Source organism: Trachemys scripta, chromosome 16, assembly GCF_013100865.1.
Source record: "Trachemys scripta elegans isolate TJP31775 chromosome 16, CAS_Tse_1.0, whole genome shotgun sequence".
NCBI lineage: Eukaryota > Metazoa > Chordata > Testudines > Emydidae > Trachemys > Trachemys scripta.
This window is the reverse complement of record NC_048313.1, coordinates 29565908-29582940: the sequence shown is the minus strand read 5'-3', so window position 1 is coordinate 29582940 and position 17033 is coordinate 29565908. Positions and strand designations below refer to the sequence as shown.

At 57.2% G+C, this 17033-nt stretch overlaps 1 protein-coding gene and 1 long non-coding RNA gene across 2 annotated transcripts; one reads left to right on the top strand and one right to left on the bottom strand.

Moving 5' to 3' along the window:
- Nucleotides 1–2975: 2975 nt before the first annotated feature.
- Nucleotides 2976–5437, top strand: LOC117888841 (CD276 antigen-like). Its single transcript, XM_034792612.1, has 2 exons — nucleotides 2976–3831; nucleotides 4402–5437. The coding sequence occupies exons 1-2, from the start codon at nucleotides 3510–3512 to the stop codon at nucleotides 4464–4466; spliced, it is 387 nt and encodes a 128-aa protein (XP_034648503.1). The 5' UTR covers nucleotides 2976–3509; the 3' UTR covers nucleotides 4467–5437.
- On the bottom strand, nucleotides 5431–12560 carry LOC117888842. The gene is made up of 3 exons (XR_004648381.1): nucleotides 11828–12560; nucleotides 9665–11626; nucleotides 5431–8726 (listed from the first exon to the last, which is right to left on the bottom strand). It is a non-coding gene; the product is annotated as an uncharacterized LOC117888842 (long non-coding RNA).
- Nucleotides 12561–17033: the final 4473 nt, after the last annotated feature.

Here is a 17033-nt window from a genome sequence, read left to right as displayed (position 1 = left end):
ATGCCCTGGGCACGTGCTGGCCACAGTCCTGACTTGGCCTCCCTGTGACTGCACTCCCCCACACTTCTCCATCAACACCCTGCCATCGCTGCTGTGTGTCCATCTGCCTGTCTCGTTAGGGGACAGCGTTGGTACCGATCACTGGGGAGCGAGTGTGTGTTGTCCCTCCCCCCAACTCCCAGGGTTACTATATTCCCACCCAAGGTACCTTTGCCCCAGGTTCATAGATCAACATAGTGCGGTCACTAATAACCTCAGGGGGTCTCCATCTGCTCTCCTTCGTTGGCTTTTAGGGAGCTGTACGTGGGTAGGATGCTTTTTTGGTCGTGGAAATGTCATTAAATGCAAAACACCTCTCTCCACTGTGACATTCCTTTATTTGTGTTGGGGTAGCTCCTGGGGCCCTGGTCCTCGCTGGGCTGGGAAGGGTTCGATTTTTTTCATTAAACGTCGATTTTACCTACACTCGCAAATCACAGGGAAAAAAATGTCCATCCCTGATAATCGAAGTTTACAGCTCGGCCAATTAAGCAAAATGCTGCCTGACAACTTCTTAGTTTGATCTAAGGATGTTTTCTTTGTACCTTGTGACATGTGATGTTGACCATTTGTGTTTTAAGGGTTATAAACTTTTTGAATCTCAACATCTACTGTCATTAACTATGGTCTGACCTCCCCTGATAGCTTCCCACAATGGAGAAAATTTAAATAGCTAGAAATTGAAAAAAATGCTTAAAAACAAACGTTGATATTCGCTGTTGAAATTATCAAAAAAGAAAAGTTGAATTCTGCCAAGCTGCTCATAGACCAGGGCGCCCCGCTGGGGTGCTGACAAACTCACAATGAGAAACACATTCCTTCCCCTGGAGATTTCACAATTATGGCTTGTCTATGCCTGGAACTATTCCTAGTAGCTTTGCATGGGGACACTCACACCGGAAAAAGGGTGTCCACCTAGGGAGTTAATCAGGAATAGCTGCTGCGCTTTAAATTCCCACCCTACCTTAATCCGAATTAACTTCTCAGTGTAGACAAGCCTAGAATAAGAGTGTCTTGACCCTGTTTAGCTTAACCCAAACAGGTCACATTGAACTGTGCCTAAAGAAGCAAGACCACCCTGGCTTTACTAAATACATTTCTCTTTGTTTCTTTTAAAGAACACAGAATAGATTTAGTATAAAAATACAAAAGACTTAAAACTACATTTCTTTTAAAGAAAATTGGTCTGACTCCTCCCCAGCAGAAAGAAATCAGCAGCATCAATATCTGCACATTATGCACAATAAGTTCCTGGTTCTCGCCCAAATCCTGCGAACTCCTGTCACCCTCCGCAGCCAATCCTGCGCCTCTGAAACCCAGGAGGCAGGTTCCTGAAATCTCGCCATTTTAAAGCATAATAAATGAGTGATGATGAAATCTGCCCTTGGATCCACTGAGGTTGCCGGCACCCCATGTATGAACGTCGGGGATGCTGCAGCCAGCTGGAACCGAGCACACCGACATGGGGGATTTCTGGGAGCAGCTTGGGGGGACGTCACGTCCTTCTGTTAAGCCTGGGGTGGGAGGAGCTGCTGTCCTATCGCTCTCCACCCCCCCTTATTACTTAATACCCCCAGCCTCCCTACACTCCTCTGTCTGCCTCCTGTCCCCCCACAATCCCCTGCCCACTTCAGTCTGCCTCCTGTCCCCCACAGTCCCCTGCCTACCCCAGTCTCCCTTCTGCCACCCACAGTCCCCTGCACCCCTCTGTCTGCCTCCTGTACCCCAAAATCCCCTGCCCACCCCAGTCTGCCTCCTGCCCCCCACAATCCCCTGCACCCCCATTCCCCTTCAATCTTGTCCCTGTCCCTCTCCAGCCCTCTCCTGCTCTCAGGTCCCCCCACCTCCAGCTCCTCCCTGCCTCCTGTCAAGCCCCCTACCCCTAGCTTGGCAGCTGTTTCCCCTGAGGGCAGCCTGGCCTCAGCCCCACTGAGGGCGCCGGACGCAGTAGACATGGACTGAGGGGAAAATCCCGTGACTGAGGCCGGGACTAGAGACATTCCAGGAAAACTACAAATCGCCCTCCAGCATCCCGCGCCTGGCGATTGACTGGGGAAAGTCAGCAGTGCCGGTGACCTGCAATGGGGGGGATACGGTGGGGCAGGCGCGGCAGTGGCAGAGCCCAGCCCCCCGCTGGCAGCCGCTGCGCCCGGTCCCTGCTAACGCCCCCCCCCTTGTCTCTTCCAGCTGCTCTCGCCCCGCTGCAGCGCGATGGTCCCGGGCTCCGGCCGCACCCTGCCCCTGCTGGCCGCGTGGGGGGCACTGTGGGGTGAGTACCGCCCCCGCGAGGATCCCTGCCCCGCCCCCTGCCGGCCGCGTGGGGGCGCTGTGGGGTGAGTACCGCCCCCGCGGGGGTCCCTGCCCCGCCCCCTGCCGGCCGCGTGGGGGGCGCTGTGGGGTGAGTACCGCCCCCGCGGGGATCCCAGCCCCGCCCCCTGCCGGCCGCGTGGGGGCGCTGTGGGGTGAGAACCGCCCCCGCGGGGGTACCTGCCCCGCCCCCTGCCGGCCGCGTGGGGGCGCTGTGGGGTGAGAACCGCCCCTGCGGGGGTCCCTGCCCCGCCCCCTGCCGGCCGCGTGGGGGCGCTGTGGGGTGAGTACCGCCCCCGCGGGGGTCCCTGCCCCGCCCCCTGTGGGGTTCCCACCCGGGTGCGCCGAGCCGGGGCGGGAGGGGCCGGGCCGGGGAGCGGGAGCCGCACCGAGCTCTCCCCGGGCCGGGGGGCGGCAGGTGCCGCTGGTCTCTCCCCAGCGCGGGGGGTAAATCCCGCCTGGAGCCGCGGCCCGGCCGGGGAGACGCGCGGGGGGGGGGGAGGGGGATCCCCGGCAGCCCCGCCCCTCCCCCGCACAACAACAACAACAGGTGCGCGGCCAAATGTTTGAAAAAATACAGGCTGGGGAAAGCTGCCTTCTGATTGGCCATCTGCCTCACTGCCCCGCCTATATCAGGGGCGGAGCAGCCAATCAGAGCGCAATCTCCCTCTCTCCCCGCTCCCCTCCTGTGTGAGCTGAGTGACCGCCTCTGCCCCACAGACACGGCCCCTGGAGCCGAGCTGGGCCTGGGCAGAGACAAGGCTGGGAGCCACTGGGTGGAAGCAGGGGAGTCTGGGGGTCAGGACTCCTGGGATATATCCCTGGAGGGGGGTGGGGTCTAGTAGTTAGAGAGGGGGGTGGGACCCAGGACTCCTGGGTTCTCTTCCTGCCTTTTCTACTGACTGTCGTGGTGACTTTTGAGTCAGTCTGTTCACTGCCTTTGTGCCTCCATTCTTCCATCTGTAAACTAAATTGTGATGCTTGTGTATAACTGCAGCTGAGATTTGTGGGGTCATGAGGGTGGGGCGGGGGGGTAGGTTCTGCCTGGGATCGGTACCCCTGACTCTGTTTCCCTTTCAGGGCTCATTGCAGCCAAGTCACCTGTCACTGCTCAGTTTGGGGGGGACGTCACCCTGAGCTGCCTCTTCACATCCCAGACTGGGATGAACCTCCAGCACCTGACCCTCACCTGGCAGAAGGAGCGGGTGGGGGCAGAGGCCCTGGTGGTTCATAGTCACTATTATGGGAAGGACCAGCTGGCAAGACAGGATGAGGCTTATACGAACCAGACCCACCTAGATCCAGAGGGACTGGCCCAGGGGAACGCGTCCCTGATGCTGAGGGGTGTCCGCATGCAGGATGAGGGCATCTATCACTGCCATGTTCATTCTGAGCTGAGTGGGAATTTGGAGACTAGACAACTTACAGTGACTCAGACCAGCCACATCCTGGCCAAGCAGACCGGGATTGCAGGAAATGCTGCAGGTGAGTATTATGGTGTACCAGTGGGGGTAGGGTGGGGAGCCCAGGGTTGGGATAGAGGGGGGCTACAGATCAGGATTGGGGGGTGCTGGCAGAGCCATGGGGACAGCTCCAGGCTGGGACAGTCAGTCACTTTCTTCTTCACTGAGCCCCATCACCAGCTGCCCTGGGTCACTAGGTGCTGGGATTCTCATATGATCTAGTCTAGGCTGACCCTAGACAGTCTATGTAGATAAGGCCCAGTATGGATGCACGTTTGCTGCCACCTGGTGGCAGAGTTGTGAACTGCTCTATCATACCCTGATACCAACCAGCCTGAGGGCAGTGTCTCTATAATTCAGGGGTAGTCAATAGGCGGATTGCGGGACAAATCCAGACCACCAGACGCTGTTAAATGGACAGCAAAATCTTTTTATTTATTCATCATTATTATAGTTGTGTGAAAAAATATTTCTCTGGAGTCAGGACCTTGACTGTACCTTCACCAAGAAATTTGGACGTTGACAAAAATAATTGACTTCCCCTGCTGAAATTCATTCCCAGGCTCCTGCCGGCTTTCCTTTCTTGCTGCAGGACTGGGTGCCTGCTGGGTCCCTTTGCTGAGTCTCTGCCTGGTGCTGATCGTACCTGTTCTCTGATGACATCACTGAAACGCCCTCTGCAGACACCTGGGCACTGGTCCCGCCAAAGAAACTGCTGTGCATGAAGCCAGATCCTGGTACCAAGTGCTGCACTGTGACACTCCTGTGTGCGCAGACTATAAATGCTACACATCCATGCTGGACATGACGGGCCCAGCTTCCTGGCGACGTCTCCTGGGGACAGGCCCGGGGCTGCTTGTCGGAATTCCCAGGCAATGAAGATTTTCTTTGTACAGAGCAGCTACAAACACCACTTAGCATTACATTTATTGTCGTGGTGCAAAATTAGCCTCCATATTCACCACTCTGATAGGGTTATGATGTGTTTTGTACAAAGTATTTCATATGAGGTATCATTTTAAAAGTCTTGATCTGTTGAGCATTAATGTCCAGTTGAACTGTATGTGCTAGTATTGTATGTGAAGTTATGAAGTTTTGCTGTGTGTGTGACTGAAATATGTTGAGGTTGGAAGATGCCAACAGCTGGCCTTTCAGTAACCACAAAGGGGCAACCCTCATTGGCCAGACAGGCGTTGATGGCCTATCAAGAAGAATCCACTCTCCCACAGACTCCTCAGAGGGGGCCCCTACACAGTGGGCACTGCCTGACCCACATCACAACAAGGATCTTTCTAGCCCCAGGAAGAAAGTATAAAAGAGAGACAGTGACATCCTCACTTGGCCTCTCTCCTCCCCCATCACAACTCCTGGAAGATCGTCCGGAAGTCAAAGACTTTGAACGAGGGAGATTGGTCCCAAGCTGGGAAAAGAATCCAGCCTGTGGATTGAGAAGTGTGAGCTGCCTGTAACATCTATGAGAGACAGACAGGCTGCTTGTTTCAAATCGTGCTTAATCTGTAGAATTTAGACTGTTAATTTTTTTTTCTACATAACTGCCTCTGATCTCTGTGCCTGCTACTTATAATCTCTTAACATCTGTCTCAGTTAATAAATCTGACTTGGTTGAAGTGCTCGAGGAATCTCAGCTCAGTTTACAAAGGTTGGGGCATGTCCACTTTCCTTTGTTAAAGTGGTGAACTACTTAACGAGTTTGTGCTGTCCAAGAGAAGTTTGGGCCGTGTAAGATGGTATAGTGCAGGGGTGCAAGGCTGGGAGGGTTGTCTGGTGTCTCTCTCCGTAAGCTTCATGAGTGGCTCCGGGATCATTCATGCTGATGGCGTGAGAGACAGCACAGGCTGGAGAGTTAGACCGCTGTGCCCCCCTATCAGTTCCAGGTTGTACTGTGGGGATCATGGGGCTCTGGCTGTCCCCTTTATCTCCACCTCTAGGGTGTGCACGGCCCTTCTGCATGAACCCCAGCCACCGCAGAGCTCTTAAAAAGAAAAAAAGCACCTAGCTCACATCTCCCTTGACACATTCGTGCACCTCTGTTGAGAGGCCTGCCCCATAGTTTGAGAAGGCGTGGAGTTGCCACTTGCAATGGTCCCTTCTGCCTTAGACTCTATGAATTGCAGTGTGACACAATCTAACACTACTTTGCAAACTGTGTGTAATGTGCACTTTATCCCCTGCAAGAACAGCAGATGAAATCATATAGCCTGGTGGTTTTCAACAGTTTTTCATTGGCAGACCCCTAAAAATTTCAAATGGAGGAGGGGAGCCCTTTGGAAATCTAAGACATAGTCTGTGGCTCCCCAGGGGTCCATGGACCACAGGTTGAAAACCACAGGTGTAGTCAGCTGCTTGACCAATCTTTGGTTCATTATTTCGTTATGAAATATGCCCAAGAGACCAGATAACCAGTGTCAGTCAGGTTTATTAATATGCTACAGGAGAGAGGTTCTAAACTATACCAGTCGCCGAAAAGCCGTCCTGTGCAATCACGTTACAGGCGCCCTATGCAGAAGATTTGCTCCCCTAGTTACACGTTTCAGCAGGTCTGGTGATACGATTTTACAAGTTCCAAATTTCTTCCCACGTCACTGGAACCCAGCCCCTCGGTTTGTCCCAGTTCTCTAACCTGTTCTGTTCCTTCCTTAACTCCGGGTTGGGACCAGCCTTCCAGGGCCTGTGCCGTGAAGCTCCTTCCCAGCCTGTACTAGGCCATGGAACGACCGTATCTTGCCTTTGATACGTTTCCTATTGGCTTCTGCCAAATCCCTATTTCAGCAAACGCATGGAGTTCTGGGATACTTGGCATAAGGGAACAGGGTTCTGGTTCAGGCCAGCCTAGCCTACAGCACGGTTACAGTATTTGAGCTTCATGCTAGTGGTGCTTAATGCTTACTAACATATAGAAACGGTGCGGCTAAGGCCCACTATTAATACGATACGGGCTGGCTAGCATATAAATGTATATTAGCCAACCCAGGCCGTCGTGTATGTGTTCTGTAGCCGGTTGTGGTAAATACCTTAATCTGCGTTCACAATTATAGTTCCCCCCTCCCCCGCTCACAGCCACAGAGAAGGTGAGAAACCAGTCAGGATTTCGGCTGTTTTTTTTTTTCTGGGCGTTCCAGTTCATTGTTTGGGTTTTGTGGGGGGTGATTGTTTTTTCCTGTATAGATCATGAGATTGTAGCACACTGCCCATCCCACGGGGAGTGGGGAGAGACAGGAGGAAGTTGGGGTGTCGAGGCAGGAGGGGGATGGGACAGGGCAGAAGGGATGGGACAGGAAGGTGCTCCCCACTTGCTCACTCCGGTTCCTAACGGCACCTTGGGCCCATTCTGGGCATCATGGTAGGTACTCGGGTCCTACTCTCTTCTGCGCCCTCAGCAGCTGGGGAGGGGGTTGTGGAGCTGAGCCCGCTCTGTCGTACGGGGAATTCTGGGGTATTTTCATTCCACCCCCAAACCCCTCCCTGCTGCATTGGAACAGACCCATGGGCCCAGCCAGCCAGGTCTCCTGGCACAGCCCCTACCGTGCTCTAGGTCAGACCAGCGTGTTTCTGCTCTCAGAAATCTCCTTCTCAGGGCGATACTGATAGACCAGAATCAAGTCGCCTCTTTGCTGAGCTAAAAAGGGCAATCTCCTTAAATCACTGCATGACACATGTTCATGGATTTTAAGGCCAAAGATGGACAGATTTAAGAATACAATACAAATAACAAACAACAAACAATACAAATAATAATTAACAAACAATACAAATAATAAATTAAACACCTAGCTTGAAACAGTAACAGCTCCCATGGCATGTTACAAAGAATAGCAGTAGTGTTATCCCCATTTTATAGATGGGAAACTGAGGCACAGGCAGAAGAAAGACCAACAAGCCTGATTCAACCACGGAGACTCTCGCACTCCAACAAATTCCAAAGCTGGCTACAGGCCAACAGTGCCCACCTGCAGGACAAGGGGTCAAGGATCTTTCTACCCAAGCCTCAACCATGGGCGGGCTGGCCCTCAAATGGCCCCGTGTTCCCCATCTCTCACACACACACACACACTCGCTTTCTGATGCCCTGGGTTGGGTGAAGTGGCAACAGCGGAAACCAGAGGCTGATTCAGAGAGGATGAAACACCCCAAACACCACCCTGAGAGACCTTTCCCACCGGCCCCCAGAGGTGGCCAAATCCCACCTCAAGGGGCTGTCCCGGGTGGAAAACCTCTCCATCGATCTGGAGTGCCTGGGTCCTGCAGCAGAGCCACGCCCCACACGAGCGAAGAGCCAGCCTCCTGCTTGGCTGGAAAGATCCATCCGTTTGGGACACCTCCTCATACAGCCTGGCCCCCTCCGCCCACACCCACCCCCCGCGATCCCAGCGTTCGGGACAGTCACTGGGCAAGACATGAAGGACATCCCAAAACAGTCCTGGTCCAGGACATGGGAACCCGACCGAGGCTCTTCCTGGTTTGTGAGAGAGTCATGAACCCCTGGTGCCGCTCCTGGCTGAAACAGACATTGAGAGAAGGGACCGGCCTGTCCGCCTCCCCACATAGGAGAGCGCTGCAGAAACCTGCCCTGCAGCCGACGGTTGTAGCCAACAGCCGCCCGGTCTCAGACCCCTCACTTCTTTGCTCCAAAGCCGCCCACTGGCTCGTCTGACTCAAGCCAACGTGCGGGACTCGACCCATGCTGGATTCAGGCCAGGACACGGAGCTGAAATTGTTTCGTGGCAGTGATGGATGGTCTCCTCCTGTTGAGGAGAGAGGGCAGATACCCATCCCCATCCCCTGGTGCTCTCTGCAGCGTTCGACCCTGTCGAGTGTGGGACGCAGCTGAGAGAGGTGCCGGGAGCCCATGGTTGGATTCCTTCCTCAACGGCAAGGAGGGCGCTCCGGTCCAGTCCGCTGTAAGATATTTATAGCCAGTACAGCGTACCACAAAGACACAGGAGGAGCTCGCCCCCAGCCCTTCCCCTCAGCTGCGTCTCCTGAATCCTGCCTGGGGTCTGTACAGCAGCCCTGCCAGAGGACAGGGCTGAGCAGGGCTGGGGGCGGTACAGCCCGGCATAGGCGCCAACTTTTCCCAGTGACGGTGGATGCTTGACCCCCTCCACACTCGCCCCTGGCCCTGCCCCGACTCCACCCCTGCCCCACCTCCTTCCGCCCCTGCCCCGCCCCCATCCCAACCCCTTCCCCAAAGTCCCCACCCCAACTCCGCCCCCTCCCTGCCCCTATTGGACTCCTTCCCCAAATCTCTGCCCTGGCCCTGCCTCTTCCCCAAGCGCACCGCGTTTCCCCTCCTTCTCCCTCCCAGCGCTGGGAGCTAGGGGGAGAAGCGGGGAAGGTGTGCTCAGGGGAGAAGGCAGAGGCGGAGGTGAGCTGGGGTGGGGAGGTGGGGCGGGGAGCTGCTGGTGGGTGCACCAATTTTTCCCCATGGGTGCTCCAGCCCCGGAGCACCCACGGAGTCAGCGCCTATGCAGTCTGCCAGCCCCACGTTCTGCTCCTTTCACCGCTGCGGTTCCCAGGAGAGCCCTACAGTTCAAGGCTCTCCCGGGACCCGCAGTGGTGAAAGGAGCAGGGCAGCCCCACGCCAGCAGCTTCTCTGGCGCGGCTGTACCGCCCTCAGCCCTTCCACACAGCTGTGTCTCCTGAGTCCTCCAGCCTGAGGTCTGTACAGCAGAAGTCTCCAGCGCAGCAGGAGGAGAACAGATCCCAGGTAACGTGGATCATGGGGAAGGGACAGGGAGAGCGCCAGGGCCCCAGGCTGGGGGCAGGGCAGGGAGGAGTCACGTGCAGAGGTCACGTGCCCCCCCCCTTGTGTCCCTCCCATGAGTGCAGCGTACCAGCAAGAAATTATTTCTGTTTGCACCATTGCTCAACGGACACGCCCAGTGAGTAGCGATGGGGAACGGCTCCTCTGCCCCAGACCGCTGGCTAGAGCGGTTCCACCAGGATCAGTTCTCTCTCTGGTCCGTTTCGACACCATGCAGCTACTGCGGGATCTGGTCAGACACCACAGACTCAAGCGCCAGCAACCAGCAGGTGACTCCCAGCTCGACCTGTCCTTCACCACACCCGCCCACAGCCTCACCCCCCTGATGGCCCCGTGCCAGGCGAGATCACTTTTTAAGACGGGCTCCGAGCAAGGCGGGCAGAGGAGAGCACTCGGGGACATTCGCAGCTGGGAGCAACCGCCTTTGATTGAAGGTTCACGTCCCCCACCGGCCAGTCCGGCCCATAGGCCAGGAGCGCCCCGGGATTCCTCGCTGACGCTGGGTCGCACGTGGCGCTTTCTGCCATCTCCGGCTGGCTAGGAGACTCCGTCCATCCTGGCGGGGGACGACCTGAGCTTCGCGCTTTTGGCACCTCCCGGCTAGACAACAGCAGCACGATGGGCCCGGGCGGGAAGCCTCCGGCACGCAGGGACTCCAACGAGTACCAAACGCGGTAGCGCGTCTCCTCAGCCGGGCAAGCTGCCGCAAGCACATCCCACCTCTGCTCCGCTCTCCACGCTGGCTTCCCGCAGGATAGTGACCGGTCGTTATCTTCACAGCGCTTCATGGCCTGGGCCCAGCCTATCCACTAGCCCAAAACAAGAGCCTCCAGTGCACTCATTTCTCCGTCTGGGGAGAGGCTGAGAGAACAAAGAGCACGTGACAGAGGCGTAATCGCGGTGCTTAGTGCCCGACCTGGCAGGCGCTCAGCGATGCGGTGATGAGGGCGGTATAGGAACCTGCACACGATGCAAGACAAAAGGACAGCGGGTGAGCCCGTCCCAGGAGGAGAATGCAGCACAGACGGGGACGGCTGACGAAGAAGGCGCAGTATGTGCGGGGGAGGGGGCCAACGAGGGACAGCTAGAGAAGAGATTACACCGGTGCCAGCTGCGGTTAGTCTGGAGAGTAACACCCGGTGTCAGGGGCGGGACATGGGCCGTCTGACCTAGTGGTTAGAGCCAGGTCCAAACCATAGCCGTAGGCCAAAGCTGCAACTAGGAATCTGCCAAGATTAAAAGCTGAAGCCGAGCCAATAACCGGAGCCAGGGGTCAGAAGCCGGGTACGAGAGCAGGGCGGGAGCCGGACAGGACCAAGGCAGGCAGAGGAGCAAGCACAGCTGCAGGCCTAAGCACTGGGCAGCCAGGGACCTGCCGCTGGGCTGACATGCAGAACCCTGGCCCCTGTGCGCCAACCCACGGGCTGGCTAGTGCGGCGGTTCTGCTGCGGCCCTGTTGGGCTCATTCACTCATCTCATGCCTGGGGCAGGGGCTGCAGCTGCCTCTCCGTTCCCAGAAGGGGTGTTGCCAGGGGGAGGGCGCGTCACGCTGGGGGCCGTGGATGGAGTGTGATTCTTAGGGCAGAGGGTGAAGGCTGGAGACCCTGCGGTGATGCTGCTAGAGGATGTGGGTCCCCCAGCTCTTGGCCAAGGTCAAGGGCAGCAGGCGGAGGGGCATGGCCGGATGGTAGAGCCGGGGCAGCAGGGGTTATCCTAGGTCCTCTGGGGCTCAGTTGCCAGGAGATGGCAGTGCCTGGGTGGTGCTAGATCTTGCTTGTGGTGGCTCCAGCTCTGCCCCAGCCGATCCCCTAGGACACAGCCCCGGCTTGTTCTGAGCTGGGGCTGGCTGGGATTGGGCAAGAGAGCTCTTTCTGCTCCTCCTCCTCCTCAACCTTCCTCCAGGGGCGGGATCCGGCCGGGCCCTGGTGGAGATGGTGGAGAAACGCAACAGCCAGCAGGACGATGAAGAGGCAGGCGGCACAGATGACAGCCAGGCGGACCCCAAGGCAGGAGGCCGGGGGATCCAGGAGTCCTGCAACACAGAGAGAGGATGGGGCTGCGATGCAGTGCAGGGGTCGCGCCCTGACGACAGCTGGGGCGAATGCTCAGAGAAAGGGGCGGGGGCCCTATCGCATTGGCAGGGGGGGGAATAGATGGGGCTCCCCCATCCCCATTGGCTTCCTGCCCCCACTCTCCTTCAGGGTTCCCAGCAGATCTCCCCTCCCGGACTCACCTGGGCTCAGCTGCAGGCTCAGTGGCCGGGTGATTGGTGCCCCCAGCACACGAGGGGTTAACACGAAGGTCAGCCTGGCGCTGTGGGTCGCAGGCGGCACCGTGACCCAGCTGGTGACGTGGTAGAGCCCCTGTTCATCCACCTGCTGCTCCGTGGCGTCCTCTGCTGTGACGTCCCTGCCCGCCTCGTCCAGCCACCGCACCGTGGCCGCGGGGTACCCGCCCCCTGTGTGGACGGTCAGCGTGACCCCGGCACTGGAGAGGTTGAAGGTCAGCTGGGGCTCACTGAATGGGGCTGGGAGGAAGAAACATGGGGGCGGATTTAGGGAGGGGGCTCAGAATTGGGCCCCCCCTGGGCTGGGTCCTGCTCTGGGTTGTGAATCCGGATTGAGTCCTCTCTGGAGCAGGGCTCACACTGGGGTCACTGAAGGAGCCCTCAGCAATTAGCAGGTGGGACATACAGGGCAGCCTCAGCGCAGAGAGATTCCAGCCAGGCTCTGAGGGCTCCAGCTCCAGGATTCACCCGCCCAGCACGTGGGATTAACCTGACACCGCAGCCGGGGCCGGCTTTAGGAAGCGCGGGGCCCAATTCGAACATTTTCGGCGGGGCCCTGACAGGGATGACTCAAAAATAAAAAAAGCCATGTAAAAAAACACCTTTCATTTCTTCCAGGTATTATTTACTTTCCATAACTATATAAATAATAACAAAATGATATGTTACATACATTGCGTAATGTATGCGGATGCATGCTAAACCTACCTAAAGTTCTTGACGCCCCCCCCCCCCCGGGCCCCCGCCCCCACCCCCCCCCCTTCCCTACCCCCTGACTGCCCCCTGCTGCCCCATCCAACCCTTCCTCTCATTCCTGATGGCCGACTGGGACCTGCCCCATCCAACCACCCCTTCTCTCTGTCCCTGACTGCCCCTGGAACCCTGCCCCTGACTGCCCCCCACTGCCCCATCCAACCCCTGCTCCTTCATGACTGCCCCCCCGGGACCGTTGCCCCCATTCAATCCCCCTGTTCCCTGCCCTCTGACTGCCCTGACCCCTATCCACCTCCCCACAACCCTCCGAACTCCCCTGCCCTCTTCCAACACCTGCTCCCTGCCCCCTTACTGCGCTGCCTGGAGCTGCTCGGCCGGGTCTGGGTCTGGGCCGGGTCCGCTCGGTCTGGGCTGGGTCCAGGGACGGTCCAGGCCCGTTTGGCCCGGGCCCGCACGGCCAGGTCTGGGCCGGGTCCGCTCGGCTGGGTCCACGTCCGGGTCCAGGTCTGGGCCGGAGCCACTTGGGCCGGGCCGGAGCCTCTCAGTCCGCGCTGGCGCTGCTCGGCCAGGGCCGGCGCTGCAGGGCCTGAGCTGAGCCGGGCCAGAGCCGCTCGGCCGGGTCCACGTCCGGGCCAGGTCCACGTCTGGGCCGGGCCCAGGGGCCGGGCTGGAGCCTCTTGGGCCGGGCCGGAGCCTCTTGGGCCGGGCCGATGCCACTTGGCCAGGGCCGGCGCCGCGGGGCCTGAGCCGGGCCGGAGCCGCTCGGCCGGTTCTGGGTCCGGGCCGCTCAGCCGGGACCAAGACCGGCGCCGCGGGGCCCAAGCTGGGCCGGGCCAGAGCTACTCGGCCAGGACTGGGCTGGGGCTGGGGGCATTCGGCCGGGGCCAGGCTGGGGGGGGGGGGGCCACGCGGCGCCTCCCTGGAACCCTCCTCGCGCCCTCCCCCGCCCCAGCTTACCTCCTGCCTGCTGCTTGTTTCAGGCTTCCCGCGAACATCTGATTTGCGGGAAACAGGGGAGTGGGAGGAGAAGGGGGGCGGAGCGCTCAGGGGAGGAGGGGGAAGTGGGCCGGGGGCAGGGTGGACAGCTGCGCGGGGTCCTCTCAGCACGGGGCCCCATTCCGGGGAATTGGCCGAATCGGCCTAAAGCCAGCCCTGACCACAGCTGTTCTCAAACTGCGGGTCGGGACCCCAAAGTGGGTCATGACCCTATTTTAATGGGGTTGCCGGGGCTGGCTTAGACTTGCTGGGGCCTGGGGCCAAAGCTGAAGCCCTGGGTGGTGGGGATCAGGTTACAGGCCCCTTGCCTGGGGCTGAAGCCCTTGGGCTTCGGTTTTGGCCCCCACACCCAGGGCAGTGGGGCTCGAGCGGACTCAGGATTCGGTCCCCGTTCCTGGGGTCGTGTAGCAATTTCTGTTGTCGGGGGGGGGAGGGGTCGCGGTGCAATGAAGTTTGAGACCCCCTGCGATAGAGTCAGCTGCAGGAAATAACAGGTTAGCACCTGTCTGTTACAGCTGTCCCTCTGCTGGATTCCTTCTCCCACTTCCTTTCGGTTTGTGCTGAGTGCCCCCCCGCCCCCTCCAGGCCATGGAACGGACCGAAGTCACAGCCTGGCCCTGCTCCTGGAAATGGCTTGTGCAGACTGACTGGAGCCATCGCTCTGCTCAGGGGCGGGGGGCTTTTCTCTCCTTTGTCTAGCTTCTTTGTTGGGACCCGGCTCGGTGTAGGGGGCTCTGCCCAGGTATGCGAGACCTAAAGTGGCCACATAGCTGAGCATAGGAGTCATACCTGTGACTCAGAACTTGCCCAGACATGTCCTGTGCCTACCTGCAGTTTCCCTGCCTTCTCTCCTCCCCTGGATTAAGGGGAACCAATCAGAGTTACTGGTGGGAAACTGCCTGAGTTTGCCCTTAAAACCAGACATTTTCTGATCAGACCCCCGGAGAAGGTCCTTGCTTTGCCACTTGGTCTGATCAGCTAGGGGTCTTTGGGGGGCCCTCTCCCCGCTCTCCTTTGTTTTTGAGCGTGCCCCCGTTTTTAAACTCCCCTCCCACGAACAACGAATCTGTGCCTGGAGATCTCCTGATTATTGTAAGCTGCTGCTTTGGGGATTGGTAAGGAAAAACCTCTTGCACACTCCCCTTGTTCTAGCTGCTGGCTTTCTCAGGCAGACCCAAGCTAACTCCTTCGTCTGTATCTGTAATCTGCCTCTAGCTCCGCAGCGCCTTTGCTGCTAGAAATAAGCCTGCTTGCAGCCACCGCTAATTAAACACCGCCCCCCCTTGGAGCTGTATCCTGGGCACACACCACTCTGCCCTCTGGAACTACCCCTAGTATAAGGTGCACCCATTAGGTTAGATTTAGCCTTTAGTCTATATAAATTGTAATTTCATTTTGCATAGTCGTGGTTAAGTTAGGTTTAGAAAATTGCTTGCATTGTACTCTGTAAGTTAGGCTTAAAGAATTGTTGCATTGTGTTTTGTTACTTGCTCATTTGTGTAGTCTTGGTTAAGTTAAATCATAGATAAGATTTTGCTGTGTTCTGTGTAATTGTCTCTCTGCTGTTTAAACTTGCAGCCTGTCTGCTCTCTGTGTCTTCCTAAGTTTAAATCTCCCTCCTCCCTCTCTGCTCCACCCCGTGCTCCTCTTCCCCCATCCCCCAACCTCACTCTTCTGCCACTGTTTTTCTCTCTCTCTCTTTTAATCCCTTCCCCCACGTGCTCACCCCGCTCCTGCTGCTGCCAAACCTCAATTGTATTACTGAAGTCTAGCATAAAACCCCATTGGTTACCCTTTTTCTCTCTAACACACCTCACATTTTACATTTAACCACTGTGACACATTTTTACCTAGAGCTGTTGGTTATTTAATACATTTTACCCATAACTGTTAGTTGGTTATATGCTGCTGTGACACACCCTTTACATAGAAATTGTTAGCTACCTGTTACATTTATACTACAATGTTAATTGGGGAGGGGTTTCTTTTAGTAAATAGGATAGGGGTACAATAGTGGGGTACAATACAGTTGGTAACCAATTGTCTACCTTAACAAACCCCATACCCCTCACTACTAAATTTTCCCTGTTTTTGCATTTTCTTAATAAAGTTTATTTTATTTTACACCCCACCAGTGCAGTAGTTGTCCCCCAAGATCCCCTACCTGCTGGCAGGGACAGCACCAAGCAGCAGGGAGGACAGCAGCCTACCTCATCAGCAGGGAAGACGTTTTAAAGACAACGTCAGGTTGTGTCTGGGGCTCGAACCAATGACCTGTGGGTCTAACCCCCTGAGCGGCAGTTGGCTGAGCTAAAGAACCAGCTGCAGTAACGCAACAGTGCGAGTGTAGCTGAGACCTGGCCCCACATGAGGCCTCATCCTTTGGAAGACAGGATTGGGGGCAAATGACTCAGGCTGGAATCACGACATTTGTGCTAAATAAGATGAGTGAAGAGGTCAGCAGGCTGAAAAGACAGAATGTCTGAGCCAGCTAAGATAAGAGGGAGAACACCCAGGGACCTATTTACTGCGAACCAGCGAACAAGGGACAGGATACGTTAGGAATGGAGAGATGAGGTGAAGAGGAAGTCGAAACGTGGACGGAGCGTGCAGCTCAGGGACCGGTTCCTGCTAAGTAACCGGCCAATCGTAAAGTCGGACACAGTGTAGAGTAAATGGGATGCAATCGGTAAATGTCTATAACAAGAACAAGTTTCTTAGGGATGTTGGAGCCAAGACAAATCCCACATCACCCCCTGCATTTGAACCAGATCAGCTCAGCGTAGCGTTGCTGTGAGCCAGATAAAAACACCTGAGGGACAAAGTGTGGTGTGGAACTGAGTTCTCGGGAATCCGAGTGGAAAGAGGTCTTGGAGGGAATTCCAAGAGCGAGGAGGCTAATAAATTGTCATGTAGCTTGCAACTACTAAAGAGGGACACAGAATCATGCAGCCTGCAGCCACTAGAGGGGGACAGGGAGCCACACAGGCTGCAGCGACTGGGGCAGGGACACGGAGCCACACAGGCTGCAGCCACTAGAGGGGGACACGGAGCCACACAGGCTGCAGCCACTAGAGGGGGACATGGAGCCACGCAGGCTGCAGCCACTAGAGGGGGACACACAGGCTGCAGTCACTAGAGAGGGACACGGAGCCACACAGGCTGCAGTCACTAGAGGGGGACACGGAGCCACACAGGCTGCAGCCACTAGAGGGGGACACGGAGCCATGCAGGCTGCAGTCACTAGAGGGAGCCACGCAGGCTGCAGTCACTAGAGGGGGACACACAGGCTGCAGTCACTAGAGGGGGACACGGTGCCACACAGGCTGCAGCCACTAGAGGGGGACACGGAGCCATGCAGGCTGCAGTCACTAGAGGGAGCCACGCAGGCTGCAGTCACTAGAGGGGCACACGGAGCCACACAGGCTGCGGCCACTAGAGG

Coding starts and splice junctions, on each gene's coding strand:
- LOC117888841 (XM_034792612.1), top strand. CDS start 3,510: ATGAACCTCCAGCACCTGACCCTCACCTGGCAGAAGGAGCGGGTGGGG. Junction 3,832..4,401: donor GATTGCAGGAAATGCTGCAG/GTGAGTATTATG, acceptor TTCTTGCTGCAG/GACTGGGTGCCTGCTGGGTC.